The following is a 23,301-nucleotide window of genomic DNA, read 5'->3' as shown; positions in this document are numbered from 1 at the left end:
AAAACTCAGAAGTCATTGAAGACAAGATTGAGAAATTCCACTTCATAAAAAAAAAAAAATTCCTCATGACAAGACCCACTTTATGCAAAGTCAAAAAACGAACAATAAATTGGGAACAATATTTGCAAGTGATATCACAAATAAGAACTAAATCTCCTAATGTATAAGAGTTTCTACAAACCTATAGAAAAAAGGACCAATAGCCCAACAGAAAACTAGGGCAAAGATTATAGTTAACAGAAAAGGCGACACAGACAGTATTTAAAACATGACATGTTCAATAAAAAAAAAAAAAAAAAAATACAAGTTACATAATGAGAGAAATACAGATTACCACCACAGGGATCATTTTTTCACTATGAGATTTGCCAGGGCATGGAAAAAGAAATACCTTTGTACATCACTGGGTGGGGGGAGGTGGTAAATCCAGGTTACCCTGTGGAAGAAATCTGGCAAATATCTGAGAAAATTACAATGCATTTATCTTTGGTCTAGCAAATTCCTAGGTATGGAATTCCTAGGTATGATGTATTATACATGAGCACATGTGAAATTACGTAGGAGCGTAATTTTCGTCAGCATTACTTATAAAAGCAAAAGTTTGATTAATCTGTGGTACATCATACAAAGGAACACTGTTCATCTGTAAGAGGAATGAAGAAGAATTCTGTGGGCTACTACTGAATGCTTTCTAAGCAAAGTATACTGTCAATTGATAAAAATTAATAAAAAATGAAATGTGTGACACTATGCTACCATTTGTATAAAAAGAGAGGGAGACATATAGACTTTACTTGTGTATGAATTCAGCAATTGTTAATGTGTATACAAAAAAAAATGGATAATACTGATTGCCTTTAGGGAGAAAGCCTGAAGGGGGACCGGGCTGGGATGTATACTTTTAATTGTGTATATGCTTACAGCTTTTGATTTTTGAATCTTGTCTGTCCTTCTCAAAGAATTGTTTTAAATCCAAATCTTAAAATAATTCCCTAGGTGAAAAATACTTGTTTTGATATTCATAATTCTAATGTTGAGTTAATGTGAGTGTTTTTTCAAATATTGACTAGCTTTTTGTGTCTAATTTTAGGCAATTGCCTATTCGTATTTTTCCTCCTCCCTCCCTCCCTCCCTCCCTCCCTTCCTAACTTCCTTCCTCCCTTCCCCCTTTTCCTCTTTCTTTCTTTCTTTCTTTCTTTCTTTCTTTCTTTCTTTCTTTCTTTCTTTCTTCCTGTAGTTTCTTTGCAAATTAAGGAAATTACCTCTTTGTCTTAAGTGTCACAGAAATTTGTTCCAGTTTGTCTTCTGACTTTGTTAATACTGCTTTTTGCCACCTGGAAATTTTATATTTGCGTGCAATTTCATTTTTTCCTCCTCCTCTTTCTTTTTCTTTTCTTTTCTTTTCTTTTCTTTTCTTTTCTTTTTTAATTTTTGGAGGGGATGGAAATGACTCTTCCAATGTGACCTCTGAGAAGACTGACTTCTAGGTTTAAGACATTCAGTCAGCAATGCCTTGAGAGGAGTTGGGGAATAACCTGCTGCTTTAAGTTCTCTTTGAAGGCAGTAGTTAAGGCAGGAATAAACTCGCTCTTAGCAAGAGGTGACCTGGAGGTCTCTGCAAGGGCAAGGGGAGAGGGACTTGGGTGGGGGAGAGCGGGCAGTTTTGTTGGGTCCCTGATGAGCCTCTCCTCTCTCCATCTACAGCGGAGCTCCCTCGGTCCTCAGCAGTGAGGCTGGCCTCCCTGCACGACCTGCCCACCCAGCTCCTGGAACTGTATCAGCAAGGCTTCTCACTAGTGGCCCTGCACCCCTTCGTGCAGCCAACCCACGAGCGGGAGAAAACACCCCTAGAGCACATCTTCAGGGCCATCCTGATCAAGAAAACTGATAGGTAAGTCTTCTGAGGGTCAATGGTTAGCTTAGCATTCCGAGGCTGTTGTGTGTTGAATGGAGGAGGGAAAGTGAGAAGACGAGGGGTGGAGAATATATTTGAACTTTGCATGACGTTCTCAGGGCCTCTGCCCTCTGACAGGTAAGGCAAAGTGTTAGACAACCAGAGAGGAGTTTCATAGTGTCCTGTGACTGTCCACGCCTGTCTCCGTATCACATCCTGTCCCCCCTTTAATTTATTGGATTACACTCCACTAGAAAAATGCCTCCTCTGAAGAGGTGTACTCCCAGAATGATGTAGCTGGTAAAAGCATCATACTATTAATCTCAAATGCATGGCTGCAAAACACAGTATTTTTTTTTTAAGCTTATTTATTTGTAGGGGCACCTGGGTGGCTCTGTTGGTTCAGTGTCTGTTGTTTTTGGCTCAGGTAATGATCTTGCAGTTTGTGAATTCCAGCCCTACATCAGGCTCTGTGCTAACAGTGTGGAGCCTACTTCAGATTCTCTCTCTCCCTCTCTGTCTCTGCTCCTCCCAGGCTTACTCTCTCTGTCTCTCTCTCTCAAAAATAAATAAATTTTTTAAAAGTTTATTTGTTTATTTACTTATTTATTTATTTTGAGAGAGAGACAGCAAGAGTTGGGGGGGGGTGCGGAGGGGGCAGAGAGAGAGAGAAAATCTCAAGCAGGACTCAAACCACGAAGCCATGAGATCATGACCTGAGCTGAAACCAAGTGCCAGATGCTTAACCAACTGAGCCACCCAGGCTCCCCAAAATTATTTTTTTAGAGGCTATATGCAAACTTAATATCTTCCTCAAAACTGTAGAGATATTGGATATTTTAAACTTACCATAAGTTCTGTCAGTCACTAGGGAGGAGAAACAAAAGCCACTTGAATCAAGTGGTGTGATTGATTTGGTCTTCATTTTGATTTTCAAGACTGAGGATGTTTTCCAGTATGGCTTGCCCAGCTGAGTGCTTATTCTTATGCTCTTATTGAGTCTCATTAGGCAAAGAGCAGTTGAGGTTGGTTTCTCAAAAGGAGCAGTATTAATTTTAAGTGATTTTTTGTTTTTAACAACAAAGGTGGGATAGTAAACACGTTACGTTTTTGTGCTTCATTGTGAAATAAAGTCTGCCGAGAGGAATCAGATCTGTCCTTTGGCCAACTATCATGGGAGGAATGACGACATGAGGTATAGTTTAAAAAGCGAGAGGGCAGAGTGACTGCTTCTCTTTCTCTCTGCCTGGAAGATAGACACCTGGCTAGTGAGCTCACCAAGGCCAGCTGTGAGGCAGAAGGCTGAGTGACTAAGATGGGCTCCTCCTTCCTGGCCAGTAGAGTTCATTTCTTCATGGCTGATCAAGCTCTGGGCTCTTAGTCGGAGTCAACATGCATTAGAATTTGAAGTGAGAGATGGCAGGCACCTTTGCTAATGTCCAGAATTACCATGGTTTGTGTAGAGTAAAACTTTTCTCAAGTCTGTCTTTTCTGAGTATTGGTTTCTTTATGTCAATTTGCTGTATATCTGGGTCAGTCACAAGAGAGCGTTGTTCTGGGAGCCATAGTGGTTTTAGGTTCCACCGACACATAGGATATGCCTGATTATTTATAGGTCCCTTGTACCAAGTGTTCACTGTGTGCCGGGCTTTATAGGTGTCATTTCATTCCCGTAAGCAGCCTTTGAAACAGGTACTTTTTTTCTTTCCATTTTAAAGGTAAGGAAGCTGAGGCCCAGGCGTTGACTTCTTTGTCAAGGTCACACAAATGGCAGCAAGCAGAGCTCTGACTGGTCCCAGGCAGGCTGACTCCCAGACCTGCATCTGAACCCTGATGTGAGGTACCTGAGGTGTTTCTGCACCCAGGATTCTTGTGGACAACTCCTTCCCAACAAAAGTGGGGAAGATACCTTTGATTTTTAGATGAAGTAATTTCATCATTCCACCTTCCTCCATTTTTACCACTCAATAATCTCAAAGAAGTCAGAATTTCAGAAAGGAAACAAAGTAAAACCAACCTACCATGTACCTCCCAGGTTACACAAGGCATACACTGGGCATCAGTGTTTCTGTTCCTTACCTCATGCCACTGGCCTTGATGTTTAGAGGGAAAAGTCCACTTTGGTCAGGTCACAAGAGCATCCCTCTTGTGTAATTCCACTGTCAGGGATTTGCCATGAAGTCAGCACATCATAAATGAATTTGACTCTAAATGTGAAGATACGTTTTTGTTTTTTTTTTCGTGCTGTGGAGTACCGCCTCTCAAACTTTGATGTGCCTCCTGTGAATCTCCAGGGATATTGTTCAAGTGCAGGTCTGGAGGTGGGCCTGGGACTCTGCGTTTCTTTCTCTTTTTTTTTAATGTTTATTTATTTTTGAGAGGGAGAGAGAGACAGAGCATGAGCCGGGGAGGGGCAGAGAGACAGGGAGACACAGAATCTGAAGCAGGCTCCAGGCCCTGAGCCGTCAGCACAGAATCTGACGCGGGGCTCAAACTCACAAACCACGAGATCATGACCTGAGCTGAAGTCGGACGCTTAACTGCTTAAGCCGACCGAGCTACCCAGGCGCCCGGAGACTGCATTTCTAACACATTCCTAGATGGTATCGATGCTGCTGGTCCATAGATCACACTTAGAGCAGCAAGGGTTAGAGGACCTGACTAATTCTTGTCCCACTCCGTGCCTGACAGTCACCTGCATTCCTGGGGATTGCCCCTTCACTGCCAGGGAGAGTTTTGAGAACTGGAAAAGATGAGAAGGAACATGCTTGTGGTTGGAGGGCCTGTGCTCTATGCTGACCTGGCTGTCAGTGAGTGCTGTAGTGTCAGGGGCACATTTGTAGATTTTTCTGGTACTAAATGATTTGCAAGGCCCGAACTTACTCTCAATTATCTGATCAGATGAAGTGGGTGAGAAAGCTCCTCTTAAGGATGAAGAACCCTCACTTTTGGGAATAGTCCATTATCAGCCAGTGGTGGGGCTGAAGTGTTCAAGAGGGGTTTTTTTACTTCCACTGAGGACAGTCCCTGAGCTAATGAACTTACTTTCCAGAAAAGGAAAATGGGTCAAGCTATTAAGAAGAATGAGACATGGGTGTGCTTGAGGGTTTTTAAGTAAGAGAAGATGGCATTCTCCTTGGGTTCAAGTTCACTCTGGTCTACAGTGCCTGGACCACCTGCCTGGATGACTTTAAGGAACATTCCAGGTTCTTAACAAGCAGAATCAGAGCAAGAAATTCCTTGGATAACTTTGTGCTGCATCTTTGAAGCTGCTCCCACCCCCACCCTGTCGTGTTTGTTTTTTTAAAGGAAATTGCTAAAGCCATGGTAATGACAGTGGTAATTTGCCATTCTCTTGGCAAAAATGACAGAATTTCCCCACATCCATTCCCCATTAGTATTGGGTGGGAGGAGTGGGGGTGAGAAGCAGGATCATTATAGGATATCATTTTAAAGGACAGGCATTTTCTCATAACAAACACAATAACCATGTGTGTTTGCAACTGAGAAAAGACACCACACTATTAAAAACAAACAGGGGCGCCTGGGTAGTTCCATCGGCTAAGTGTCCCCTAGACTCTTGATTTCAGCTCAGGTCACGATCTCAGGGTTCATGAGACTGAACTCTGCTCAGGCTCTGTGCTGGCAGCCCAGAGCCTGCTTAGGATTCCCTCTCTCTCTCTCTCTCTCTCTCTCTCTCTCTGCCCCTCCCCCACTTGTGCTATAAACAAACAAACAAACCAACAAAAACCAATGGAGCTTTTCCTGTACCAGTAGGGAGTTTATGTAGTAGAAATGAAACAAAGGAAGTACATGATTAATCTTTAATAAAGACAGTTAAAATGATATTTTTCATAAAGTCTGCCAAAGTTCTGACAGCTGTAGATGCTGTTAAATGAAATAATTTAGGTCTCAGAGATGAAGTAAATGCCTGGTTAATATTTTTTCTAAGTGGACCATCTTGATAGAGCTGTAGGTAAACTTTTTAGAGTACCATCAGTCCAAATCAAGTTCATTTGCAAGAATTACCATGGGATGACTACTTGAAACTTGGATATGAATCTTAATACGTTTGAAAGGTGAACATAATGTTTTTAGCAAATAACTGGCCTTTGGGATCTGCAGCCAGACCAGGAAAAAGAATAGAGCATGCAAGCATGCACTCATTTCACTCCCTCACTCCCTCATTCATTTGCAAACACTCACTGAACACGTATTCTTTGTAAGGTTTTTTCCTAGGAGCTCCACTTGGTGGGGAGGTAGAAGGTGCGAGGTTCAACTGGACACGGAGCTTGCCTTCCAGATACCTGCGATTTAACTGAGAAAATAGGGGGCACCTGGGTGGCTCAGTCAGTTAAGTGTCCCAATTCTTGGTTTCAGTTCAGGTCATGATCTCATAGTCTGTGAGTTCAAGCCCCACATCAGGCTCCAGGCTGACAGCACAGGGCCTGCTTGGGATTCTCTCTCTTCCCCCTTCTTTCTCTCTTTCTCTCTCTCTCTCTCTCTCTCTCTCTCAAAATAAATAAATACACTTAAAAAGCAACTGAGAAAATAAGGCAAGCCATGGGAGTTTGGAAAAAGAAGTCACCTCCTGCTGGAAAGGAAACCAAGGAAGTGTTTCTGGAAGAATGAGCTTTTAACGTGGTCCTGATTTCTTTGGGGCAAAAATAGGAGTAATGTGCAAGAGGTAGAGGAGTGTATTTAAATCTTATAATGAAATGTTTTCTCGTGGAGTTTGGATAATTTGTGAGCATCATTGACAGTCTAACTGGATCATTAATGAGTTTTTCCAAAGGCTCAGCACAGTAGTATTTCTCTGAGCCCTATACCATTTTGACAAACCTTACTTAAATCCACGAAAGATTGCCTGATCTTTTTTCTTGAAAATTCTGATAACCACCCTTTCATTTTAAGATGTCAGGCCAACCCATACGCCTAAGTACAAATTGTTCTTGATCCTAGGTGTGTTGAATTTACTTTGAAAACTGACTCAAGAATGAATAGCTGAATACAGAATATTTAATGAATAAGTAGAAAGAGAATTTGTACTCTTTCTCAAAGCTCTTTCTTTGGAACACTTAGTGATTTTTAATGGACGGTATAGTTAGTATAGTTTCATTCACTGAATTCTAAATACAGTTAAGTTGTCCTTCAATTTTTGGGGGCAGCTTTCCTTAGAATGAGTTGCCAAAGATCTCAAAACTTGCTGGCTAAGAGAAGTCACTTATTACAATGTCACTTCTGGTATTTCGTGAGTATGGGTTTAATTCTAGGTCATTTTATGGTTGTAGACATGAGTACAAAAACACATTGTGCTGCCCCATTTTTCAGCTGCTGAATTGTCATTGTTCACACGTAGAGCCATGATTGAAGCCATTTGGGTCCAGGTCCCCTGGGATCTTGCCTTATATGGTACAGAGGACCACAAACATTGGTGAATTCTGTCCACATTCATCAGGTGCCCTTTGGTCTAGGGTGAGGGGCTGGGGCACACAGCCAGACGCCGTTAATGCAAAGGGTGGGATTCGGAAACCCTTGTGGAGGGTGGAAAATGCATATAATGAACACTGCCCTTAGGAAAAAAAAGAAAACGAAACTACCTTTGAGAATCTCTATCAGCCCATGAAGTAATGCTGGAGCACTTCTCTACCTGATCTGTGCATGTTTTCCTGCAGGACTAGACTAGATCGGTGTCTCCTACAGTGAACCCCGTGGGGAAGTAAGTTGGTTCCGTGTAGAAGGAGCCTTCGTTAGAATCACACCTGGGGACAGGGGGGTGAGGTGCTTGCACCTGCAGAGGCAGAGGCGTTTGTGGGAACCCGGGTGGAGGGAAAGGTCTCCGCGCCTTGCCTCCCGGCTCACATCCATTCTGGGACACATCTGCCTGTTGAGAACAATTGGGCCGTTTTAAGTGGTAAACAGGCCTGTCCTTCAGTCAGATTTCTCTGAGATAAACGTGTGAGATGATAGCTTCACTATGCAAAGATGGCTCTAAAGAGCTCTCAAAAAACTTCTCTGCTGGGCTGGGAGTTGTCAGATATATATGCAAATTATGTGAATGCCCAGCTAAATCAATAGGTCTTGGTTTTCACCTCTCACCCGGAATTTATTAATGGAGGTGCTTTAGAAAAGGAGGCTCTGTGGTTCCCATTTGCTCTGGGTCTGGAATGATGGGTGGATTTAAATTTTTTTTTTTTTAATTTATTTTTAAGAGAGAGACAGAGTGTGAGCAGGGGAGGAGCAGAGAAAGAGGGAGACCCAGAATCTGAAGCAGGCTCCAGGCTCTGAGCTGTCAGCACAGAGCCCGACACAGGGCTCGAACTCACAAACTGTGAGATCATGACCTGAGCCAAAGTCGGATGCTTACCCACTGAGCCACCCAGGCGCCCTGATGGGTGGATTTGAACAGGGAAACAAGTGGTGAGATGGGTCTCCCAGGCAGGCGGACTGGTTCTGGAAGAGCCAGAACCCAGAAAAGCAAACCAGGGATGGTGTGGGGTGACCAGAGCACAAGGTCAGAGGGAAGCAGGGAGAAGAGGCATGAGAAGCACAGGGCCTGGATCAGGAGGCTTCCAACAGCCGGGCTAAGAACTTCGAATTTACCCTGAGGTCCGTGGGGAACCGTTGCAATAGTTTTGTTTTATTTTGTTTTGTTTTGTTTTGGAGGAGCAACCCTTAGAGTCGTGCTGAGTTTTCAAAGTGTAAGAGGCGAAGGAAAAGAAAACTAAGAAAAAAGAAAAAAAAAAAAAAACCTAAGAGGGAGAAAAAATGGAGGCTGTCAGTTATGGAGGGAGCCGGATGGTAACTGAAGTAGGCTGAGATGGATGGGAGATGTGTCTGATGGGAGGAAATAGTGGATTTTAACATTTAGCTGAAAAGGGACAGCATGAGGGTAGAGGAAGAATCGAGATACGAGTGCAGTTTTGACTCTGAGTGACCCGGAGGGGTAACTGGAGGAGGGGGGGAGTGGGGACGAGGAAGGGCTGTGTCTTCGTGGGGTTTCCCAGAAACAGATCCTGAGAGGATCAAGGAAGTGTTCCCAGGAAGCCTCGGTTAGAAGTGGGGACGCGGGACGGGGAAGGGAAGGAAGCCTGCAAGAGTACGATGTCAACCTTGGCCTGATTGGGCAGGAAGCAGCGAGTGTACCTTGAGGCTGGGGAAGCGGCTTCCGTACTCCTGCACCGAGGAGCCCTTTGCCACGAGCCACCCTAGACACTTCCAGATCCAGGGCACATCCCGGAGAGGCAGTCACGATAGCCGAGGAAGACCTGGAACATGCAGATCCTGGGGGGACACACAGAACCAAGAGGGGCTTTGGGGGGCGTCTGGGTGCGTATGGGCAGCGTCCACCGCAGAAGGAATGTGAATGGCATCAGTTAGGTCGCGTTGTGCTTGCGGGCAGTTGCCGGTGGCAGGATGTCCACTGGCAGGTGTGTGCCGGGCGGTCAGGAGCCAGGAGAGAAGTCTGAGCTGAGTGAGGTCATGGGAGGCTGTGTGAGGCCGCGGGAAACCCATGAGGACGGGCCCACTGCTGCGTCGCTGACTGAGCCCAGCCCGTCGTGGTCCCCATTCCCTACACCAGATGCCTCCGGTAATTCTTAGAAAAGACGCAGTGGCTTGCCGAAAGCCGCGCTAAGTGAGCTGCTCTGTTCCAAATTGACCATATGCTTGGAGTCTGAGAAGTTTTTCCTCTCAGACCGCATCAGCAAGCTGTACTCCCAAGTACTTACGAGCAGCCCAGATTGCTGGATGAGTCAGCTCTGGCCGCCCAGTGTCATGTGATGCAGTGAGAGATGATACTTTTGGCTTTTTGCTGTTTTATTTCCAGGAAAGCAAATATCAGAAAGTGCCCAGCCTTTACCCCTTACTCCTTTTTGGGGGCTGGGAATCTGAAATCCTGAAGACTGACTTTTTTTTCCCCCCCTAAGATAGGGCTAGCAAACTGAGATGCCTCCAGGGGCCAGGATCTTGGGTTGGGGCTCCTAGGTATCAGAGAACCACTGCCTCACTCTGCCCTGTTGTTGCCAGGTGTCACCAGATCTTGTCCGTTTTCTTGAGAAAAGCCAGAAATCTGGATTTTTACATGAAAACTTCCCTTTTTTCAAGATTGCCTCACTTTTCCAAAATACAGGCATACCTTGCTTTATTGCGCTTCTCAGATACTACATGTTTTACAGATTGAAGGTTTGTGGCACTCCTGTGTCACGCAAGTCTGTCGGTGCCATTTTCCCCAACAGCTGCTCGCGTCATGGCTCTGTGTCACAGTTCGGTATTTCTTGCAATATTTCACACTTTTTCATTATCACTATATTTGTTATCATAGACTATGGTCAGTGATCTTCGACGTTACTGCTGTGATTGTTTCGGGACACCACAAAACACACTCATGTAATAAGACAGTGAACTTAATAGATCAAGGTGTGAACTGGCTGCCCCACCAACCAGCCATTCCCCCATCTCTGTCCCTCTCTTGGAGCCCCCCTACTCCTGGAGACACAGCAGTATTGAAATCAGGCCAGTTAATAACTCTGCAATGGCCTCTAAGTGTTCATGTGAAAGGAAGGGTCACACATCTCTCACTTTTAATCAAAAACTAGAAATGAGGAAGCCGAGGAAGCCATGTTGAAAGCCAACATAGACTGAAAACTAGACCTAACTAACACACAGTGAGCCAAGCTGTGAATGCGAAGGAAAGTTCTTGAAGGAAATTAGAAGTGCTGCTCCAGGGACCACATGAATGATAAGAAAGAGAAACAGCTTCATTGCTGCTAAGGAGAAAGTTTCAGTGGTTTGGAGAGAAGAGCAAACCACCCACAACATTCTCCCGAGGCAAAGTCTAATCCAGAGCAAGGTCCTAGCTCTCTTCCATTCTATGAGGGATGAGAGGTGAGGAAGCTGCAGGGGAAAAGTTTGAAGCCAGCAGAGATTGGTTCATGAGGTTTAAGGAAAGAAGCCTCCTCCTTAGCAGAAGGCGGCAAGATGAAGCAGCAGGTGCTGATGGAGAAGCTGATGGGTCAGCAAGTGACCCAGAAGATGTGGCTGAGACAGTGAATGAAGGTGACTACAATAAACAGATTTTCAGTGGAGACACAGCAACCTTCTATTAGAAGAAGATGCCACCTGGGACTTTCATAGCTGGAAAGAAGTCATTGCCGGGCATCCAAGCTCCAAAGGACAGACTGACTCTCTTGTTAGGAGCTAATATAGCCAGTGACCTTAGGTTGAGGCCAATGCTCATGGAAAATTCTGAATATCCTAGGTCCCTTAAGAACTATGCTAAATCTACTCTGCCTGTGCTCTGTACATGGAACACCAAAGCCTGGATGATAGCTCATCTGTTTTCAACATGGTTTACCAAATATTTTAAGCCCACTACTGAGACCCATTGCTGAGAATAAAAGATTCCTTTCAAAATATTACTGCTCATTGACAATGCACCTGGTCATTCAAGACCTCCGATGGAGACGTACAATGAGATTAATGTTGTGTCTGTGCCTGCTAACAACATCCATTCTGCAACCCGTGGATCAAGAAGGAATTTCGACTTTCATGTCTTATTATGTAGCAAATACATTTTGTAAGGCTCTAGCTGCCATAGATAGTGATTCCCCTGATGGATCTGGGCAAAACCAATGGAAAACATTCTGGAAAGGATTCACCATTCTAGATGCCTTTAAGAGCATTCATGATTCATGGAAACAGATCAGAATATCAATTAACAGGAATTTGGAAGAAGTTGATTCTAGTACTCATGGATGACTTTGAGAGGTTCAAGACTTCCGTGGGGGAAGTCACTGCAGATGTGATGGAAACAGCAAGAGAACTAGAATTAGAAGTGGAGTTTAAAACGGTGACTGAATGGCTGCAATCTCATGATAAAACTAACGGATGGGAACTTGCTTCTTATGGATGAGCAAAGAACGTGGTTTTTTGAGATGGAAACTTCTCTTGGTGTAGATGCTGGGAAGAGTGTTGAAATAACAACAAAGGACTTGGAATACCACATAAACTTAGTTGATAAAGCAGCAGCAGGGTTTGAGGGGATTGACTCTGATTTGAAAGAAGTTCTGTGGGTAAGATACTATCAAACAGCATCAGCACATGCTACAGAGAAATCATTTGTGAAAGAACAAGTCAATGGATGTGATAAATGTCATTGTTATCTTATTTTAAGAAATTGCCACTGTCACCCTAACTTTCAGCAACCCCCCCTCCGCTCCCCGCCCCGGTCAGTCAGCAACCATCAACATGGAGGCAAGACCTTCCACCAGCAAAAAGATTAGGGCTAACTGAAAGATTAGGACCATCAGATGAGGGTCAGCATTGTCTAGCAATAAGTATTTTTAATCAAGGTATTTTGTGTTTTTAGACGTACTGAACTACAGTATAGTGTCAGCATAACTTTGCTATGCAAAAAATTCATTTGACTTGCTTTATTGCACGAGTTACTTTATTGCAGTGGTCTGAAACCAAATCTGCAGTATCTCCAAGGTATGCCTATAACGTTGTGCAGCCCTCACCCACCCCACTGGCTGCCATCTTACAATCTTTCAGATTTCTGTATGATGCTTCTTTCAGCGGAGTTAATCATTCACCCTTTGAGCTGCCTCGTCTCCCTTTCGCACCCAGCAATCATCAGACTTCTCAGACCCTCTTGTTACCATTTCTGTATGTCTGCCCACCTCCTCTCCCCCTTGTTAAATCTTCTTTCATCTTTGGATTCCCATTACTTAGAGTGCCAGGTGGTGAGTAGGTGTTGCTCAATAGAATTTTCCTGAATTGAGTAGAATAAAACTATGCCCTGGAATTTTGCTACCATCATTCACTAAAAGACCATAAATTCACTGCAAAATGGATCTGTCTTCGGTTTACATATTTACCATACCAAAAGTGCATCTTGATAATGTAGCCACACAACATGGACCCCTAGTAATGGATCTCTCTCTCTCTCTCTCTCTCTCTCTCTCACACACACACACACACACACACACACACACACATCCTTTCATTGCCCAAATAAAAGTGATTTGCCACAAGGGTATATGTATGTTATTTTTTGTTCTTCTTTTTTCTTTTTAAAAATATCCAAAGGATGGCCTTCAAAGGAAAGGAAATCTTTGTGGACCTTAAGTGGAGTACAAATGTATTACATTGCCTTTTTTTTTTTTTTTATAGCCCACAAGATAACATGAGCATTTTCTTTGGCATTTGCAAAGGGCAAAATTGGGAAAGTACAAAATTATACTGGAACTAAAAAGAAAGTTCTTTTACAAATTATAATCAAAAGTGTCCTCTTTAAGTGGCCTTATGTCTCTTCATGTCTAATTTCTACCAATTACTTTGACTCTTGGGAGAATTATAGGGTTTCTAGAAAGAGGTTTCATAATTAAACGAAATACACAGGGGGTGGTAGCCTACAGGGGTGTGCCCTAGAAAATGCTCCCACACGAGGCTGAGGTTCAGCCCTGAAGCGTGCTGATTGTTAGAATCACACGTGGGGAAGAAAAGTAACGCTGGGCTTAGCAGTGATTGACATGTGTTACTGTGGTGGGGAAACCACAGCAGCTGGTTTATTCCCTGACAGCAGAAATTGAGGAAGGTGAATTCAAAGTTCTTTTCTTAAATCAGAGCAGGGAATACGAAGGTGTTTGTTTAGCATGGAGGTCGTTATTTTAGATTCAGATATAGAAAGGGTCCCCACTCTGTGCTCGCAGCTGCCCCTCATTGTTGGCGTGGTATCAGCCTTCATCAGTTTTCTCAAGCTTCCTGAGGTATTTGGAGGACTTGATTAGCTCTCCTGGGCTGCCACTGTACCCCCCAAGGAGCTGTCCGGCATCACCGAAGACTGCCTTAATTTATTCCTCCTATTTCCCATCTCACTCTGGAGTGACACCCTTCTCTGGTGTGTTGAAGTATCAGGATTCACTGTTAATTATTGTGTTTGCACTTTCCAATCTAATATGCTGGTGTAAAGCCACATTCTCTTGGGGAAAGAGAGTTTTCTTCAATCCACACCCCTAATGGCTTGCCTAGTTACTCTTATTCTCCACCTCCAAAGTGTTGGCCTTTGTCCCAGTGGAGAGAACAAGGGAGACAGACATGCACTGTTCAGTGAGAACTCATTCCTCCCGCCCGCTCCCCGTTTTATAGCTGTCCTTGATTGCCTGTGTTATTCCCCGTGTTTTATTTTTTATTTATTTATTTTTGTCTCCTCTGAGAGAGAGAATTAGCATACTAGTGATTTCCAGTTGTTCCCCAGTAGTTTAGAATGGCGGAGAATAGCAAACCGGTACCCAAAGCACAGAAACACAAGCACTAAATTTCTTTGAAATATCCTGTTGATCTTAAATCTTATGCAAATACTAAAGTACCATGAAATGTCTGTATTTGTTTTAAAATCAAATAAATAAGGCCCCCTTTCCCCACGGAACACACAATCTTTCAACAACAATGGAAGATTTATTCTGTGGCATTACAGGTGGGCTGTACAGATAGTTACACACTATTTTGAAGGCCTTGTGCACACAATGTAGGTAATTGAGTTGCAGATACTTTTACTGAAGTGTTAGATTTTTATATGCCTATTGCATATTAAATTTGGGAACTCGGATTGTCTTACTTTAAATATTCCTGGCAGTCTTTTTTGTCTTTTCTCTTTGTCAATCAGACTTAAATTAGTTTGTGTGTGTTTTTCAAGCCGAGAAAGACATGGGCATTACCAGTGTTGCGTCCTGGAAAAAGGACTTAATTTTACATATTTAGCTATGAATGCAGCAGCAGGTGAGAAATAACTGTCAGGTCCATATAAATATATTATTAGTGATTTCTGTGTTCTTAGGATTTTGATATAATGACTATCTTTATATCTGTATAACTGTCTCGTATAATTTTTTAAGTGTTTGAACGATGGAGCCATTTTACAAAGAGATAAAAGCTATAAATATGATTTAGTGGAGTACATCATTTCATTTGCCTTCCATTCATCAACCATGAGTTGGAACTGAAAGTGGCTCCAAAGTCTTTAAAAACCAAATTAGTAACTTGTATTCATACAACACCTGTTTTTGAGAGTCTGAGAGCACTTTTGCTTCACTCCTATATGTGTTAAGTCTTATAATCTGTTCTCACTATGTCCTCATGACGGCTGTTTTTGTTGTTAGTATTTGTTGAAAACATTATCGTGTGTTCAGTGGAGGTTTTAGACTTAATTCTGTTTTGTAGCTGAAAGGTACCATTTTCTTCCCTTATTCCCCACCTCCCATTTCATAGCCTAGGAAAATTAGCCTAAAGAAGGTATAAATGACTCCTTGGTATTGAAGTGTGGGGTGGGTGAGTGGGACTGTGGGGTGGGTGTGGGGCTTAATTCTATCTTGAGGCTCATGGCTCAGAAATACACCATCTTTCAGCTCAGGGGTCCTGGAGCTTACAGAAGAGTCCTCAGAGCATTCCCAGAATCCTCTGGGCTTTGCAACATTGTCAGTCCCATAGCTGGGCTCTGGGACCAGAGGCCTGGTTATCCCCAGACTAGTTTCAGGACACAGGGCTGACACTGCAAGCCATTTGGACCACCCTAGATGGCTCCATTCAGCAGACTGGCTGGGTCTTATCAGTTTCTGCACTAAAAAGTTCTGTGCAAATGGTTCTGAGGCCCTTAGTGAATTATTTTTCCTCTGTTTCCGAAAAATATAAAATAAAATAAAATAAATGTATTTATTAGGTGTCTTGTATCTTCTAAGGTAGTAGCCTTTGTTAGAATGAGATGAGCACAATCCCTGCTCTGTGGGGGGGGGGGCATTTATAACAATACCCAACTTGTTGAAATTTTTATTTTCAAACTTTTATAGTTAAAATCCCCAAAATGGCTCTGTCAAGCAACCTGGATCTTATTAGGAACAAAAAGCCCACTTTCCTTGTGAAGAACATGTATACGTTTGCAAGTAATCGTTAATACAATCCATCATTTACGGTACCAGCCATAAGAGCCACCATCTGTTAATTGCTGTGTCTGGTCAGAGCTCTTGTTCAGTGATTCAGGATATACATTATCTTTACTCCTGAAAGCCAAGACAAAGAAGCCAAGGCTCAGAGTGGTGACTTGTCCAGAGTCATACTTTTGAGAGAGTCCTGGTAGATAGTCCTGCCAGAGTCCTGGCAGAGGAGCCAGGATTCACATCAGAATCGGTCTACTACTAGCGCTGCTCCTCCTCGGGTTTTTAACCGTTAGGGTTAGGGGTAAGGTAAGATTTCTCAGCCTTCATAGTGTCTCAACTATTGACAGTTTGGACTGCAACCATCCTGTGCATTGTAGGCTATTTAGCAGTATCCATGGCCTCTACCCACTAGATGCCAGGAGCAATCACCCAGCACCTCTACCCCCAGCCCTGCAGTTAATGACAGAATGTCTCCAGACATTACCGATGTCCTCAGCCAAAATTACCCCCGGTTGAGAACCACTGGGTTAGTGTTAGAGCGTGAGGCAGGAAGTAGGAAGTCCACCTCTATTGTCTTCCGGAGAGCTACCTTTTTCAACAGCATTTATTGCATTTACCTATATTTACATTGGAATGCAGCGGCACCTTTATTGTAGTTTGGACTTCTGTACATACCCTGGTTTGTTCCCGATTCTTTAGTTTCCGTGATCTCTTTATTGGTTTTTGTGCCATGCCATGCCATTTTGATTACAATCTGTCTGTAATGTATATTAATATTTATTAAGCCACTCTTCTTGTTTTCCAGAATCTTAGTAGCTTTTGCATGTTGATTTTTCCATATCAAGTCTAAAGTTATTTTCTCCAGCTCCCAGAGAATCCTTTTGAAATTGTAATTACATTTACATAATAATTTGAGGAGAGTTTCCACCATGTGTTTTGAAGAACGTAGAGTTCACTGTTACTGTTGGAAGTAAATTTTTATTTTAGAGCTTTGTGATAATTCTGAAACTTCTATGCACTATCTAAACCAGTATGACCAAAGTGGGGAACGTGCCCATGTTGAAGGAGTACTGAGGCTTCTGTGTATATTTATTTATGTTGAAAAATTAGGAGAGAAATGATGTGTTACTAATATTGAACATTCGGGTTGGAGGTGGTACCCTGACGGGGTACTGATGTCAGAGACCACCTGTCTGCATGAAGCAGGAGGGGTCCTGAGGAAGGCCGGGTTAAGAAGACGACTTCATTTGAAAACTCAGTGAAGTGGTTTTGTGGATTATTTTTTGTGGATTATTTTAACTAATTAGCCCTCATGAAATGTACACATGGCTTAAAAAATTCCTATAACACGATCGCAGATTGAGGAAAATACCAGGAACGTAAATGTAAAATACTTCTCTCTCTCCTTCTCTCTGTCTTTGTCTCTCCTTTGTCCCTGTCTCTCTCTCTTTCTCACATACACACACTCACACCCACACACAGAGAAATGGCCACACTGACCCATCTCTCACTGTTTGTAAGAGCTTTCTTAGTGAGATTAAAAAAAAAAAAAAATCAATGCCCACCTATTCAGATCTGAGAGAAGATAGCCAAAGAAATTTGGAATCATCAAGAAGGCATTTTGAAATATAGGTTTACTTCCACTATTATTAACAGTGAATCTCATTCCAAGTGTATATTAAGTCTTGAAATATCAGCTATTCATAATATGAACTTACTGTGATTATAATTTTAAAATATTGTTCATTTCATTTGCTTCTCATCTCTTAAAACTTGTTTTGTAGGTATTGGTTTATAACATATGTAAGATGCCGGTATGGTAGTAGGCAGGAGTTTTGACTGACCTAGTTACGTGATCCAAAAATTTGGAGACCACTGGCTCATGGAACTTCTGGGCCACTCGGATGGTTCCCAAAGCAGTTAGAGTTTTGCTACTCAAAGTGTAGTCCCAGTACCAGCAGTATTGACGTCACCTGGGAGCTCCTTGGAAATGCAGGTTCCCAGGCCCCATCCAGACCTGCTAAATGGGAATCTTCATTTTTTTTAAATGTTTTTATTTATTTTTGAGAGAGAGAGAGAGAGAATGAGGGGGGGGGCTGCAGAGAGAGATGGAGACAGAATCCGAATTGGGCTCCAAGCTCTGAGCTGTCAGCACAGAACCCAACGCAGGGTTCCAACTCACAAGATCGTGACCTGAACCGAAGTTGGACGCTCAACCCATTGAGTCACCCAGGCGCCCCTGGAAGTCTTCATTTTAACAGGATCCCGGGGGGAGCTGTTTTCACATTAAAGTTTGAGAACAGAGTTAAGCTGTGCTTTCCTATTAGGTAGCTACTAGCCACATGTAGTGATGTAAATGTAAATTCATTAAAGTTAAATAAAATTAAAAACTCAGTTCCTTGGGTGCACTAGCCACATTTTAGGGGCTTGGTTGTGATATGTGGCTAGTGGCTACTATATTGGACAGTGCAGATATAGGACATTTCCATCATCTAATTCAGTTTGAGGGTGTAGATGGGAAGAAAAGAAGGAAACAATAAACAGACTTTAACATGGAAAATGTGCATTACATGTAGACAAGAAGAGACTTCTTGTCACTCAACTGGACATGGCCCATGAGAGGGTCATGGAGAGCATTCAGATATTACTGTTAGTTTGATTTGCAGCTAATGTGACTTTTCTGAACTAGTAATATCAGGCAGACTTGTTTTTATTCAGTGTTACATTTGTGATAAAATATTATTTGTGCATTAATACTGATATTAGTCCTTTCCACAACTTTCAGTGTAAATGAGGAGCCTTACTAAGGACCCCAGAGAAAGCAGGACGCTGCCCCAAATCCCATTCCTTGTGGTTCTTTTCTTTTCTGTAGCCCAGCCTGGCGGGGATTGAAATTCTTTCACAGCTACATTATACAGGGACCAATGGGGTAAAGGCTGTTTGTTTTCCTGTTGCTTTCAAGATTAATGGTGAACTCCTTGGGTTGCGCAGTCACCGATGGTTTATCTGCCAGAGAGCTGGCTCTGACTGTAAACAGTGAGACGGGATGTGGCAAGATTTCTTAGAATAAACAGCAGTACTGAATAGTGAGATGCCCACAGTGACTTGCACGCACTTGGCAGTGCACAGCTCCCTTGGAGAGCTTGTGGTTAGGGTATCATTTGCACGCCCCCCCCCCATCATTTCCGGAATGTTCCCGGTGATACCAAACCCTTATCGACAGAAGTGGTGAATGTCTGTTGGTGAAAGAGGAAGATGAAATTAGAAGAAAAAGCAGTGACCCATCTAGGAGTTCATTCTTCTCTTTCTTTCTACTTCCTGTTTCAGAACTCCCCTGATAGATTACATAGGTAGGTACTTTATTTAAAGATTTGCTAGGATTTGTTTACTTCCCCCGCCCCAAGCATTTCTTAAGCTTCACTATTAGGGGAAATTTTGACTCCAATAGCTTTGTATTTTATTTTGGTGGATTTGATTTATTTTGCAAGGGGGAGGAGTCATAAAATAATCAGATATCTTTTCTCCCATTGTTCTGTGAGCATCTCTGGGAAGCAGCGTCTGTTCCCCTCCTCTTCACCCCAACTACCACTGGTTGCAGAGATCAGGGAACACCTAAAATCTCTCTCCCACCCATCCACTCCCTCTGCAAAATCTTAGCTCAGTTCATTACTGCTCTTCTAAAATATTCTTCCCTTCTTTGTCCATCACACACAATGCCACCTGCTTAATCTTCTTAAAGTCTGTATTTTACTATCTTCTCTTATCTAAGACCATCCATGACTTGCCTTTCCCTCGAAATGAAGTCTAGCCCCCTCCTGCAGCAACACACCCCATCCTTTCTTTCCAACCACGGTTCTCACTTTTCTGCTGCCTACTGCAGACATGGCTCGAGTCCTTCCTAACAGCAGATTCATTCACCTGTTTCCTGGGGTCCTGTTTACTGGGCCCGCTGATTCCAATAGGCAGCCCTCACCTTCAAGCACCTTTTACCAAACTGACCTATTTATTATTTCTAGTATGTAACTCATGCTTTTTTCCATCAATATCGTTACTAATTTCTGTTCTCAGTGCCTGGAATATCCTTTCATCCATTGTTCCACGACTAATTTCATACAGCTTCAGACTCCCCTGACAGAGTTATTATTTACTTATTTATTTAACGTTTATTTATTTATTTTGAGAGAGATAGAGAGCGTAAGCAGGGGAGAGGCAAAGAGAGAGGGGGAGACAGAGAGTCTGAAGCAGGCTCTGTGCCGTCAGCAAAGAACCTGATGCAGGGCTTGAACTCACTAACTGTGAGATCATGACCTGAGCTGAAATCAAGAGTTGGATGCTCAGCTGGCTGAGGCACCCAGGCATCCCATGACTTCTTGCTTTTTAAAAAATTTCTTATTTCCTGATCCCTGACTCTGAAAGTAACTGAACTCCCATAGCACTTATGTTGTTATGTGGTTTGCATATAGTAAACAGCAGTATTGGGTAGTTAGATGCCCATAGACTGTAGGTTTCTTGAAGCAGGATCTAATTTAGTGCCTTACATGGGGTCTGTGGTCAAGAAGGTGATGAACAGATAAATGAATAATACATAGATCTTTTTATTGTCTTTAGTTTTACATTAGCTAATGAAACTAGAAAAAGCCTTTTTTTTTTCTTTCCTTGACAAATCTTCAGATCTGTAGTTCATTTCCCTCTCTACCACTACTTAAAAAAAAAAAAAAAAAGTCATTCTGATTATTCTACTTGAACTTGGTATTGCCTTGGGGGAAATATCTTAAAAATCCTTCCTGTTTCCCAGACATAGAGAATTTGTTTCTGTCAACTGACATTTAGTAATTTTTTTCTAGTTGGAGAAGTGCCTAGTAGTCTAAATTTGAGTTTATCACTATTTCGTTCTGATTATTCCTAAATGAAGCAAAAATAGTTCTAGTGATGAACTGCACATTCTCTCTCCTTTCTTTCCATAACTCAAGTTCAGTCTGTGCTTAATGTCCTGGGAAAAGGAGATATTGTTTAAACGCATGGTCTTTGAAGTTATCTAAGGGATTTAAGAGTTGAAGTGAGATATGTTACGTGTTTATTATTGAAAAGTAGTGTGTATGGGGGTTCCTGGGTGGCTTGGTAGTTGAGCATCCAACTCTTGATCTTAGCTCAGGTCTTGGTCTCAGGGTCATAAGTTCAAGCCCCATGTTGGACTCTGTGCTGGGGTTGAAGCCTACTTAAAAAAATAATAATAATAAAGTAAAAGTAGTGTGTATGGTAGTTTTTATTCACATGTTTATTTTTATAACAGTTTTTTGACTGTTTCAGATCTGCTCATGAAACCAAATGGGTATTTAATTAACTGCTTGGCACTTTGTCAGTATAATTTGAAGACTAGCCCTTTTGCCTACATTAATTTTGAGTATTTAAAGTACTCATAGACATGGTCTTTTTCTTTACTTGCAAACATGTTTATTTAATGGCTTAGCAAAAGGTTATGTCCCAGCCACTGTGGAGCTAACAGGGGCTGTGTGAATGCACTGACCAAGATCATGATGGTTTAGCCAGAATCATGGAAGGGAAGAATCTGTTAAGTCATTACAAGGAATGAAGTATCTGAATTGAGTATATGGGTTGGTTATTCTGATTATGATATAGTTAGATAATCTGCTCACTCTTATCTCTTCCGTCGCATCCAGCTTTCTGTGACTCAAATGGGAAGTTTGTCTATGTAACTGAGAGGCCAGAGGCTGGTGGCCAAGAGGTCAAATTCAATCCCAAGATGTTGGCCAGCATAACATTAAAAAATATTGACAGTTATGGCTGATATAAAAACACGATTTAATGACTTCTTTAAAAAAAACAAAACTAGAAGTTTTGGCAGCCCTGGTCTGGAATCTCTAGTGATGGCTGGGATGTAAACTGCCCAGGTTACCATGGTTTCCACTATTCCCACTGTCTCCCCAATACCGTAGTGACACAGCACTTGCCTATTTAATGTCACTCCAGCACTGTGACTTCTCTCATGGGAGAGACAAGTTTTCTGCAACCGCATTGCCCTCAGAAATGGCATTGTGAGAGGCGCCTGGGTTGGCTCAGTCAGTTAAGTGTCTGACTCTTGATTTCGGCTCAGATCAGGATCTCCTGATTTGTGAGTTCAAAGTCCTGCATCGGGCTCTGCACTGACAGTGAGGATCCTGCTTGGAATCCTCTCTCTCCCTCTCTCTCTGCCCCTGCCCCGCCTACTCTCTCTGTCTCTCAAAAATAAATAAATGAACTTAAGAAAAATTTATTTTTAAAGAAGAAAAAGAAAAAAAAAAAGAAATGTCATTGTGAGAGGACATCCAGTAGAATTCTGTGTCTGAATGAAAAGCAGAGAGAGCCTTGGTGGACATAAAGACCATTCCTATATCTTTTATATGAGAACAAAGTGTCTAGATTATGTGTTTTTGGTCAAAAATATCCTCTTCCACTCATTACCTGTGGGCCTTTAAGTTTGTATCCCTGATTTGACCTTCTGATCCCCTGGCTGCCTGGGGAGTGACTGCACAACCCTGGGCAGATGTGATCGTTGTAACAAGCACAGCTCTGATCTGCGCAGTTTTTATTATAGTTGATGTTTGCATGTCATGAGGTCAACACGACTCAGAGTAGGTGGTCTTTTCTTACGGTCCTAAACAACTCTGACATCTGTGGCCAGTTGTGCTGACGTCTGAGGTACTTCAGCAGAGGGGCTCTTTGCTCCCCTGCCCTACAATTAGGAAAGGTTTGCGCACAAGTGCTCAGCATCTAAGTCTGCTTTTATGTGTTTGTTGTGCAAGCGTTTATTTAAAATTTTCTACTCACTTTTGGCCCACATCCCATTTATAAGGTGTCAAACAAGTGAGGGCTGTTTGGGATGATGAGAAAGTTCTGGAAATGGATAGTGGTGATGGTTGCCTGACATTGTGAATGTACTTGATGACACTGAAAGTACACATAGAAATAGTTACAGTGGTAAATGTTATGTATACATTAGCCACAATTAAAAAAAGAAGAAGTGAGGGGGGCAAGAAGCTGGATATACTTTTTGAGTTTTTCTGACCAAAAGAGGCATAGAGAAAAGTCCTCATTCTTATTTTACATTTCCTTAATCTCTGGTCTTTTTTTTTTTTTGGAAGGTTTGTTTTTCTCCGGAGTCTACATTATTGGTCTCTGCAAGTCATTCATTCTGTGTTTTCTCTTTCCACGGGCTTGTTCAGTTATTGCCCAGGGAAGATCTCTACGAGAGTGGCAGATACAACATACCCAGCCTGGGTGGTGGTTCTTCACTCTGACTATACATTAGAATCACCTGGGAGTTTCCAGAGTCTCCTTGCCCAAGTCATACCCAAAACCAGTTAATCTGAATTTGTGAGAGCTCCCCAAGTGCTTCCAGTGTTGAATGCAGCCAGGGCTGAAGTTGCCTGCGCTGTAGGAAACCCCGTCTGATTAAAAGAGCCCATTCCAGTGCCTGAA

General features: G+C 42.5%; 1 protein-coding gene across 3 annotated transcripts in view; it reads left to right on the top strand.

Moving 5' to 3' along the window:
- The window catches only part of RFTN1 (raftlin, lipid raft linker 1), a 208,212-nt gene that overhangs the window by 78,766 nt on the left and 106,145 nt on the right, over window positions 1-23,301 (top strand). For all 3 annotated transcript variants that reach the window (XM_042956971.1, XM_007087353.3, XM_042956970.1), the window contains one exon: window positions 1,705-1,891. In XM_042956971.1, the coding sequence (XP_042812905.1) occupies window positions 1,705-1,891 (187 nt within the window). The remainder of the gene's footprint in view (window positions 1-1,704; window positions 1,892-23,301) is intronic.

Source organism: Panthera tigris, chromosome C2 (assembly GCF_018350195.1).
Source record: "Panthera tigris isolate Pti1 chromosome C2, P.tigris_Pti1_mat1.1, whole genome shotgun sequence".
Lineage (NCBI taxonomy): Eukaryota > Metazoa > Chordata > Mammalia > Carnivora > Felidae > Panthera > Panthera tigris.
This window is presented reverse-complemented; position numbering and strand designations above follow the sequence as displayed.